The sequence below is a fragment of the Anguilla rostrata genome, chromosome 3 (assembly GCF_018555375.3).
Source record: "Anguilla rostrata isolate EN2019 chromosome 3, ASM1855537v3, whole genome shotgun sequence".
In the NCBI taxonomy this organism is placed as follows: Eukaryota; Metazoa; Chordata; class Actinopteri; order Anguilliformes; family Anguillidae; genus Anguilla; species Anguilla rostrata.
Genome location: NC_057935.1, coordinates 56762550 through 56774125, shown reverse-complemented (window position 1 = coordinate 56774125; position 11576 = coordinate 56762550). Strand labels below are relative to the sequence as shown.

The window sequence follows — 11576 nt, the reverse complement described above, 5'->3', positions numbered from 1 at the left end:
GGGCAGAGCTGTCTAACTGAACCACTGATGGCTTTAAGAGTGGAAGAGAGTGCCTCACTCCTTACAGAAACAGATTACTGAAACAACACTACATTCACTCACACACTTCATTGAAAGCTACTATTTGTATATATTCCCATTAAAATGTGGCTCTGATATCACAGTTTTAAAAAGGCAGCCATCACAAAACCAAAAAAATGACTTCCTGGTTGGCCGCACTTCCGGGGCTGCGTGGACATGCATATTTAACTAGGCATGATCACGCCTTCAGCTAACTCTTACGAGTCTATAATATGTAGAAACAGCGACGCCAATAGAAACTAGGGAGTACATATCGGGTGTACATCAGAACCAGGAAATACAATTTTTTCGATCAACAGACATGCTCAGTTGTGTCCTTGGCCACATGCCTAAATCACGTGTACAACGAGGATCGCGCAGACAGGCTAAAACAAATAATACATTAAAAATTAATATCTTTGTCTCTCTTGAGGGAAAATATATTTTAACTACGAAAAAAATAATAAGTGATTTTTCTTCCTAATATAATGCACGGAGTTAACATCAATATTTGAGTGGAAGTATTTTATTTTTGCTGTCAAAAATGAATGGAGCCCAATGGGGAAACTTGCTTTTTAAACGAAAGTCATTTATATATCAGCAGGGGGCGACATTACATCGGGTGCCCCGTGTCCTGTGTACGCTCTATGGTCTCTGCTTAAATTGTACGTTATCGTCCTAACTACTGCTAGTGTGCATCAGGGTAAACATTTGTACGTGTAATTATAGATTTGCAATTTTAGTGGGTTTTTGAAGAACTTTCTGGCATGTAACCGATAATAGCTAATAGCAATATCTAAAGATGAGAAATAGTAAACAGGACAGGCATTGATGTAAGTAGCCTAAAGCAAATTGTGCCACCAACTGTCAATATGGATCCGGTTTCAATCCTTGTAGGCTCAATAAATTCATTGGGATTTGTTATTCGGAACAAAAGAAAATAAAGGTCTGCAACTTTGGCGTCATCCTTCCGCCACGACTCCTCCCAACTCCCATTTCGTGTTTAAAAAAAATCTAATTCGGATTTAAGTGCTTAAGATAGCCATTAAATCTTTAGCACCCTGGGTATTCCTTGGACTGAGGGTCATTACAGCCGGACAAGGAGCAAAAAAGATCTTTGCGCGCTTCATTGGAGTGTGTCCGTCTCGAGGACAATGGCGTAAACAATAAAGAAACGAGGAAGGGGGTGGGCGCGAGGAGGAAAAAGGGTGGGAAAGGAAAAAACAATGCGGGAGAGATTCCCCTGTTGCGTTTCAAATTGAAAAGGCTGAGCGCTATTTACTATTGTGCGATTATTCCCCTTCAGTTTATTCTTAACCATGGTAGAACCTGTAGGGGGTGTACAATTTTAAAGAAGTTCTTCATAAATCTAGCCACTTTTTATGTCTACTTACTAGGATATAGTTTGACTACCATTTTGTCCTATCGACGCAATACATCAATCAATTTCTGTTGTCAGTTAGCCTATTTTGTCGATTTTGCTTTTCAGTCTGAAAATATTCACTAACTAGAGATTAAAGGCTACGCGGCACGTATAATGAATAAAGAATACGGTAAACTATTAAATCCAAAATATAAGGAATTGTTTTTAAAACATCTACATTGCCTATATACAGCCTATAGGCCGGATAACTCGGTGGTTAGGCGTAGGCCACGTCTATCAGTAGCCAGTCACTGTATTTTACGATGGACTTGTTATACATTTTAAAATCGTATCACTTGTTACTATTTATCCAACGGTAATCTGGAATTTTCTCATGCAACCAAATAGGCTATGTCATGTATTGCTAGGCCTACTTTTTTTGCAACATTAAATTAAAACGGGATATATACAGCACTATGAAACCATGGAATAGGCTACTTATTGCGCATACACAGTACAGTGGGTTGTAAAAATTATCAATCCAACGTTGTAGATGCAAAACTGAAGATAAGGACATAGGCCCCATAAACGCCTTTTCAATGTTTATGTAATCAGAAGAATGTGATTTCTTGAGATTTTAGCGAACCTATTTTTGTAATCGGTGGCACATGGCAGAACTGTCTTTCTTTATGGCTGCCTTTAAAATTCCTTTAACATGATGAAATCAATGAATTGAAGACAGGCCGCACAGGTCGGATTCTGTTAATCCTTGCAAATTTCAGTAGCGGTCAGTAGCTACTCGCCAGTTTTGCTCCTCGGTTAAACCACATGCGCGTTACTCTATCCTACTTCCATTCATCCATGGCTTGACAACGGGACATGAAGACAAACACGTCCCTCCGGGCTGTGGGAAAGTGCGGGGCAGAAAGCACCCATATATTGTTATGCAAATTGTAATAGGGAGGCGGATTCAGTGCGCATACATATAGACCGCTGTTCCCCATATATATTTTACTTTTTCCATCTCAGATCGATCCAGGACATCAAACACAACAGCCTTCAGTGAAAGGCGCATAACGTGTCAAGGAACACTGTAGGACACAAAGGGAACACTTAGGTGATCAAAATCACCTACATTTTGGAATGACAGCATCCAGTATGGGTAGTCTTTCAGAAAGGAATTTCAACGCGAAGGAAGAGAGGAAGGTAGGCAAAACTACCTTCAACTCCTGAGTCTAGTGAAGTCACCACTTCGCATTCGAATGACCTGTTTGCAGTTCATGCTAGTGCGTTTTCTCATTAAAGGGAGTTTATTTTCAATAGATTTCCTTTGACCTATAAACGCAGGGCGATGCACTAATTTGTAATAGCAGTGTAAACACACAATTCCGCACAATGGATCACAACATACTGTGTTTCAGCTTGCAGCATAACCGTAACTAGCACTAGGCATAAATGGCTAAAATCAATTATGAAATCACAATTAGAGTCGCTTAAGCAATCCTGCCAACAAGTCTCATCAGGTGTTTGTTAAGCAAATGTAAACTGATACGATCCAAATAGGCTTATGTGTCTATCTCTGCGGTTAGGTCGGCGTACGTTTTGCCCTGCCAATATTTAGTGATTCACGTAAGGACTATTTTATCCACTAAATTACTATAGACCTATGTTGTCGTCAAAAGAGCAACAGTCCCTATAATGTGGTTTTAGTTCCCAGGCGCCAAATCTCATAACAAACGCGTTTAATAAATGTCTGATGAATTCACCGAGCTTGAAATTAAGCGCTCAAGCAGTTCTGTTGCCATGGACCATGCAGGCTAAACATTGCTGCCTCAATGCAAAAATACAAATGTTCATAGAGAGCATATTCCAGTGCTCACTTCTCAATTACATTGGATCATTTGTAACAAAATGATAACATTAGTCAAGTACCTTTATTTCAGTCATGCAATTCAAGCCACTATGTCAGTATTAAGTATTGCATCAAACATGGAGCTGTATTCTTGGAAACCAGGGCGTAACTGTAGTCTTTGACTACCGATGCAGATAGAATTGTAATGAATATTTAGCTTGATCACAAATGTACAGTGTTTATTATAATTAGTTTGACCCATAAATTCAAAAGAATATGCTTAATCTCTTACGACATCCCTCTGTCCACTTTTTTCCCCCTACCATTATCCAGCTGCGGAAGCCCTTGATTGAAAAGAGGCGCCGGGAGCGAATCAACTGCAGCCTGGAGCAGCTGAAGGGTATCATGGTGGATGCCTATAATCTTGATGTATGTGTGGAGCACAACACTGAGTCAGAAAAGGCTGAATACAGAATACTCTTAAATGGAGGCTGCTGAGTACATCTCATGCAGACTAGGCCAAAGAGCACTTATTGCAAACTTTTTCATTGCCTATAAACTTTAGTTAAATTTTCAGCATTGATGCCACTGTTGACAAATACAAATTTTCACTATGTATTGAATTAATATGCTAAGTGCTTCTTGGAAATGTTGACAAAGTGTCAATTTACAATTCATCTTGTGTGAATAGCAGTGATAGGACCAGATAGAAGCTATTGATATGCATTTGTATTTCATTACCATATGCCTGCATGAAGTGTTTTGTCATTATGTTTAAATCTTATGACATGATGACATTACCCAAATCAGTGTATATGAATGAAGTAGTAAAATGAATTTTAACCCTGTCATGGCCACAAAGCAGCTATAACATCCCTATATTACATATTGTGGCTCTTAAGTCAAGACAATCAGAAACTCCACTTGTTTAAAAAGCAACACAGATCAGAGATCAATATAGTACTATAGGATACATAAAAACAAAATATTTTATAACCATATAATTCTGGATACTTTTCCTTCAAAAATTGCAATCAAACAAGATTCAGTGCAGAATGAAAGTTCTGATGTCAGTTCTGGGTAATTTCTCACAAATTAAATGATTTTCTGTGTCTTTGCATCTCTTAGCAATCAAAGCTGGAGAAGGCAGATGTCCTGGAGATCACAGTACAGCACATGGAAGGTCTGCAAAGGGGTCAAGGGCCAGGTATCCAGGTTTCAAACAGCTGTGATTACCAAACCCTACAAAGCCTTTGAGAATGTATTGGTGGTTAAGGAATAATCGAAAGCTTTGAAAAATGGCAAACCAGTTTAGCTGTTAGGATATTACCATTTGAACTATGCACAGTGCCCTGTTGCAGTACTCATTCATGTGTGCTTCTCTACAGCAGGTCCAGGGTGCAGCTTGGGGCTGGAATCTCACCAGCGTTACAGCCGTGGTTATATCCAGTGCATGCATGAGGTGCACAATCTTTTGCTTAACTGCCCTAGCATGGACAAGACCTTGGGTGCACGCCTGCTCAACCACCTGCTCAAGTCTCTCCCTCACATCAGTGCAAAGACCGTCAGCACTTCTAACACCAGCAACAATGACATTATTGGTAGCATGGGCAACTGCAGCCCCCTCCCAGCCTCTGCAACTCATTGCCCACTGTCACTCCCCTTAGCAGCTTTCCAGCCCAACCCCCTGAACCCCCAAACTTCTCCTTCACCACCCCCACCCCCGTCCCCATCTCCAGCTAGCCCCCAGCTCTCCCCCAGGTCCCACGAGGCAACAGAGGGTAGTGGTGGTGGCAGGGAAGTTATGCCACCCTCCACCCCTAACTCTCACTCCCCCATCCTCCACTCAGGCCTACTTCTTCCTGTCTTACCCCTATTAATCCCAGGAGGAGATCCCTCCATGTGGAGGCCATGGTAAAAAGGCCATTGGAAAAGAAAAAAAATCCGCTAGACCGTAGTCTTTCATCCAGAAAGACTAAGGTCTAGCACGTTTTAACTAGGGTGGATTCATCCTTTTTTGATAAAACGTATGTTTATTTTTGGTAATTAGTGCATGGGAGACCAGGGCTAAGTGCCTCAAAGTGAATGTAATGTAATGGACTCCAGTTCTAAGTGACCTTAAAAAGAAATGGACTATCTTCCATAAATTGCATCTTATTTTCAGTGATATGGTTTGCAGAACATCCTTAACCTCAAAACATTCAAGCCTTAATTTATGGGGTCAGAACTAGTTGTTTCAACAATGTAGCTCCCTATGGAGACCAGTTCTTGGTATACTGCATTTGTGTGTGTGTGTGTGTTTTTTTTTTTTTTTGCTTCTAATGAAGTAATTCTTACAAATTACATTTTCTTTTTTGCATTTATATATATTTTCCAGTTAAATTGAAGAGGGTTTAGAGGAAAATACCAAGTGTCTTGAGGAATTTTGATAGTGGATTAATTTGTGACACCTAGAAGACAAACAAGTCAAACAAATTGCAATAATTCATGTATGAACATGGATACCTACTATTGTCAAAGTAATGCACAACTTAGGTAGTAAGGTACCAGTTAACTTTAGACAATTTTGTGATTGAAAAAGTGACATCAGTAGCTTAACTGATTATATCTAATTTACAGAAGTGACTATCCACTTAGGGGGGTCACACACTATGGCATAAGTAGAAGAGTGGTAATATTCTCCCAAGAAAAAGAAGTTGAAAAAACCTCTGCCATTTATATTACAGAAACAGAAGTTTAGCTGGTACCTCATACTGGAGCAGCCAATGTTGAATATTTCATGGCGGTAGTAGATTTGGGTGTATGGTTTGGCATTGTGATTGACTTGACAATTATTATGAAATTGCTTGTGAGATACTTTGAAACTATGTATGAATGTCAGAAAAATAAATGAATGAATAAATAAATAAATAAATAAATAAATAAAACAATCATTATCTGACAGCGCAGCCACATCGCAATCATGATTTTTCTGAATTGTAAATGTGATCCATTTTTATGATCATGATTTAAATATATAAATAGTCTGACACTTAATCAGGCTTAAATTCTGCAGTCTGTTTTTGTCAGAAGTTACGACTTTCACTGGAGAAGACGACTTTATATATTTATTGTCTTATATGAAAAAAATCTATACATTTACAATTTTGTGTACTGGTCGTTGAGAGATGGACGGTTCGTAGCGTTTGCTGTTTGTATGAAAGCACAGGCGGCAGTGTTTTGAATTCCTTTTCGGTTAAACCTGCTAGAGGGCGCTTTAGTTGAATGCAACGCACTGTTTCAGAACCTTGATGACTGTTTTCCAGTGAAGCTCTGAAACGTCTTCCGGTAGGAGGAATTCATTAGTGCATTGAAACCCAGTGGTATGCTAGGAGTATGATATTTTATACTGTGAATAACAAACATTTCACCTTCCATGCAGTAATCGAATTGAAACAAAATATTTTGCGTTCTTAATTCAATCTGAGTGTAGTTGACCAGCAGGTAGCGTGGCCGAGCGGTCTAAGGCGCTGGATTAAGGCTCCAGTCTCTTCGGGGGCGTGGGTTCGAATCCCACCGCTGCCAAATTAACATTATTGGGCTATATTAGTGTAATACGTGTGGATACTTTGGTTTACGAGTAAACCATTAGTGTCAAAACTAAATATGCTGCGAAAGGAATACGCATTGCAACGTCATCCTGCAGACGTTGTAAATTTTGTAATCTAGCAATGTTCTTACAGATAAAAGTCTAGAACACCGTAGATAAACGTAAGCCTCAACATACATGGTACTGGAGCCCACGTGGAGAGCGCACGCATGGCATGTAGAATTCTCACTCAAAAGTGTCTGCTAGTGAAAGGAATCCACAGTGATAAGTTTGCCCAAAGGTGTCATAGTGTCATGTCGGCACCAATATTATTATTCCAACCTCGTGACAATGTTGTCACAAAGTTGCGTTGGCACCAACACTATTACCACTTTGCCACAACGTTGTCACAACGTTGTGTGTGTGCTGGGATACTAGTCTATGGATACATATGTATGCAAATAGCCCATAGATGTCGCACTTGCACAAATTAATTAATTATTCAGTCTTGAAATGCTACCAGTGATGTTTCCTGCATGTTTTCAAGGCCTTATTTTATAAGCGGGATTGGCAAGTTAGCTATAAAGCTATTAACGAAATTTAGGAAAGTTAAACTAAGGTGAACTATGCGGTTGTTCCCTGCACTTGGAATGGTACTTCTCTCTAGGGTTCTCGACATTGTTCCTGGTTGGGGCGACATAGCTCAGGAGGTAAGACCGATTATCTCGCAGTCGGAGGGTTGTTTGTTCAAACCCCCCCCCTGGGCGTGTCGAAGTCTCCTTGAGCAAGACACCTAACCCCGAACTGCTCTGGCCGAATGAGAGGCATCAATTGCATTTTATTGAGCTATATAAATGCAGTCCATTTACCATCCATTTGGTTATCGTTATACACTTTGTCGTACGTCGCTTTGGATAAGAGCGTCTGCCAAATGCCTGTAATGTAATGGAAATTCTGGACGATCAGTTCCAGATACGAGAATCAGAGAAAGCCCATGTCAGTTACTATGTTAACGTACGCTCTGAAAAAAATACTGCCTCCTGACAGGCTAAATTGAATTAAATCCGACCAACCCAGTAATTTAAATTCAAGCAGTCCCGTTTGCATTTTTATTTTCGTACGCACCGTATCTGCCAATTTTAACATTTACAAGTCCATTTGACTTTTAATTTCCAAAGCACTATCATAAAGTGCTTATTGAAAACATCTAATCTACATGATTGAAATAACATGTTCTTCTTATAACCGCATTCTAATGACAAAAGGAAATGAGTTGAAAACGAGAACGCGTGGTTGTTGATGCCAACAAGGGGTTGACTGCAGCAAGAGTTTCCTGAGCAGTCTTGCTCTGCATATTTCATGCACAATGCTCATAAATGCTATCTCAAGCTCAGATTTCCTCATTTTAAATTTTAAGCGAATGATCTCCAGTTCGATCTTCATTTTTTATTCTAAACGGAAGTTAGAATGAGTCCAAAGGCCCTGACTGACAGGGGCCCAATGTAAGATTTTCTCAGGTGGCCTGGGGTGCTGGGGCCCAATGTAAGATCTTTCATGGGGCCCAAAATCCCTGGTGGCATCGCTGAATATACAGTATGCAAGGCAAACTATAGATTACTTACATCCAACTTATTTAAGCATAATAAAAAAATTAACAGCCTGAATACTTTATTCAGGAAACATGATAGTGACCGCACAGTAGGAGAACCTTATACATTAATTCAATTTCACAACTTATTTTCCAGGCCAGCTCCCTTTTCCTTGCTGCTGCTGAGGAATTGATCGTCTCTTGTTCAACAGCTGTGAAAAAATGAGTGCAGGATTTATTGGACTCCAAATCCATGTTTAATCATTTTTTTTGTGTCTGACTGGAAATGCCTTTTTAAGTTTGCCATGGATGTGCATCGTTTGGGCTTAACCTATCTAAGCTTGATTGATCTTGATCACCTCATTTGGAATCTGCTGTTGTGGAACAAATAAATCTGTATATGCTGCACCTGGCTCACTGAAGTCTGGAATTTTTCTGGAATGGATTCCTGGAGTACAGAGCCAAACCAACAAATATTATGTCACTATCCCAATACGTTTGCATTTAACTGTTAATTTAAAGGGAGAAAAGCAGGCAATAAAATAGATTATTAAAGAGAACATTGAGAAGATTGAGTAGATGAAGAGAGAAGAGTGAAGGGCAAAGCAGTGTGACTAATCTAGAGGCAGTGCGAGAGTGAGGGAATGTAAAAACAGTGGGAACAGAAGACAGGGGAAACAAAAACAGGAGTTGAATGAGCTGCACATTTGAAATATTGCCATCTGGTTTAGGAGGCCCTGCGGTAATATGATATACCTCTGTTACTCCCAGCTCTTTGCTACACTTTGCACACACACACATACACACACACCAGTATAGCCATATATTGCCATTGAATTTACTGTTTTACTTCCTTATATAAAATGTGGTTAGCAGATAACCACATTTTAACCGTTGCATTACATTCTGGATGACATTTGAGTGGATGTTTTAATTAGCTACTGACGAAAGGTATCCCTAATGCATGAATAGGTGGGTGACACCCTGTTGACCGTAATCCTCCTTCTATGGGTGACACTATGGCAAATTCTATATCACCTGGTAGGACACTCATCCAACAGTTGGCACGTTCAAGTTTCAATTCCATATCACTGTGCTTTCCTTGTATATATCATTATAATGGCGCCAGATTGGTTATATAATTCACTGGACAAGAGTAAGAAGGTTTTTTTACATCCTGATTGTTAAAACCCTGTTTGACAGCGCATACTAGGCAGTGACATCAACCAGGTGGGATGGGTTTCAATCAGCAGGGTTGTACCTGTCTCATTATATAACAACGAATATAGTGACAGCGTAAGTTGTTCAGAAAAGGGACTGGAAATACCTAAAAATTGTTTCCCATGTCAAAATATGTATTTTCAACATTCTGTTTTAACTAGCACCCATACAACCGAGAAACTAGCTTGACAACAGAACTAATACACTGCATTAATAAAGAACCATCTTTAAAATATGCAACCTAAATCGTATATGCATATTTTATCAGGATGTAGCAATCTGCGTTGTGAAAACCCTTCCTCGAAGATTAACAAAAATGGGGGATGGAGGAGAACCTGGAGTTCATGGGGAGCCATGCATGTTCAAAATTACTTTCTCAAATAAAAAAGTCAGGTCCTTAAGTGTTTGGATAGTGACAGAATTTTCATAATTTTGGCTCAGTACACCACCAGAATGGATTTGAAATGAAACAATCAAGATGTGATTTAAGTGTAGACTTTCAGCTTTAATTTAAGGGTTTTGTCAAAAATATTATATGAACAATGTAGAAATTACAACCATTTTATACATAGCCCCCCCCCCCCCCCCAGTTTTAGGGGCTCAAAAGTAATTGGACAAACGAACATAATCATAAATTAAATTGTCATTTTTAATACTTGGTTCCAAATCCTTTGCAGTCAATGACTGCCCGAAGGCTTGAACCCATAGACATCACCAGATGGTGGGTTTCTTTCCTGGTGATGCTCTGCCAGGCCTCTACTGCAGCTGTATACTTCCGTTCCTGCTTGTTCTTTGGGAGTTTTGCCTTCAGCAAGTGAAATGCATGCTCAATTGGATTCAGGTCAGGTGATTGACTTGACCATTGCAGAACATTCCACTTCTTTGACTTAAAAAAGTATTGGGTTGCTGTTGCAGTGTGCTTTGGGTCATTGTCCATCTGTACTGTGAAGTGCCATCCAATGAGTTTTGAAGCATTTGGCTGAATCTGAGCAGATAATACCTATACGCTTCAGAATTCATCCTGCTGCTATTGTCAGCAGTCACATCATCAATAAATACAAGGGAACCAGTTCCAGTGGCAGCCATACATGCCCACACCATAACACTACCTCCACCATGCTTCACAGATGAGGTGGTATGCTTTGGATAATGAGCAGTTCCTTCCCTTCTCCATACCTTTGACCTTTGTCTCATCTGGCCATAGGATATTGTTCCATAACTGTACAGCCTTTTAAAGATGTTTTTTGGCAAACTCAAATCTGGTCTTCCTGTTTTTGAGGCTTACCAATAGTTTACATCTTGTGGTAAACCCTCTGTATTTACTCTGGTGAAGTCTTCTCTTGATTGTTGACTTTGACACAGATATGCCTACCTCCTGGAGGGTGTTCTTGATCTGGCCAACTGTTGTGAAGGGGTTTTTCTTCACCAGGGAAAGTATTGGTCTGTCATCCACCACAGTTGTTTTCCGTGGTCTTCCGGACCTTTTGGTGTTCCTGAGCTCACCAGTGCGTTCTTTCTTTTTTAAGAATGTAACAAATAGTTTATTTGGCCACACCTAATGTTTTTGCTATCTCTTTGATGGGTTTTTTTCAGCCTAATGATGGCTTTCTTCACCGACAGTGACAGCTCTTTGAACAACAGCAACAGATTCCAAATGCAAATGCCACACTTGAAATCAAGACCTTTAATCTGCTTACTTGTAAATGAAATAATGAGGGAATACCACACACCTGACCATGGAACAGCTGAGCAGCCCATTGTCCAATTACCTTTGGTCCCTTAAAAAGGGGGGACCACATATAAAAAGTGCTGTACACCGTTCACCCGATTTGGATGTAAATACCTTCAAATTAAAGCTGAAGGTCTACACTTTGAGATCATATTCATTATTTAATTTCAACTCCAATATGCTGTGGTAGACAGC

The 11576-nt window shown here is 39.8% G+C and overlaps 1 protein-coding gene and 1 non-coding gene across 4 annotated transcripts; both read left to right on the top strand.

Moving 5' to 3' along the window:
* The first annotated feature begins 12 nt into the window (after nt 1-12).
* On the top strand, nt 13-6223 carry her8a (hairy-related 8a). Of its 3 annotated transcripts, none has more exons than XM_064328518.1 (4): nt 13-2629; nt 3609-3704; nt 4404-4482; nt 4667-6223. In XM_064328518.1, exons 1-4 carry the CDS (start codon nt 2567-2569, stop codon nt 5191-5193), a joined length of 765 nt encoding a protein of 254 aa, XP_064184588.1. In that variant the 5' UTR covers nt 13-2566; the 3' UTR covers nt 5194-6223. The 3 variants fall into 3 exon arrangements, with proteins under 3 accessions (XP_064184588.1, XP_064184587.1, XP_064184586.1); XM_064328517.1 differs by having other exon boundaries at nt 4664-6223; XM_064328516.1 differs by having other exon boundaries at nt 4404-4503.
* A 534-nt stretch (nt 6224-6757) lies between these two features.
* trnal-aag (transfer RNA leucine (anticodon AAG)) lies at nt 6758-6839 on the top strand. Its single transcript has one exon. It is a non-coding gene; the product is annotated as a tRNA-Leu (tRNA).
* Nucleotides 6840-11576: the final 4737 nt, after the last annotated feature.

Bases quoted from the DNA above. Each gene is read 5' to 3' on its own strand.
- her8a (XM_064328516.1), top strand. From the start codon at position 2,567: ATGACAGCATCCAGTATGGGTAGTCTTTCAGAAAGGAATTTCAACGCG. The intron at 2,630-3,608 runs GTAGGCAAAACT...ACCATTATCCAG, and splicing joins ACGCGAAGGAAGAGAGGAAG to CTGCGGAAGCCCTTGATTGA. The intron at 3,705-4,403 runs GTATGTGTGGAG...TGCATCTCTTAG, and splicing joins TGGATGCCTATAATCTTGAT to CAATCAAAGCTGGAGAAGGC.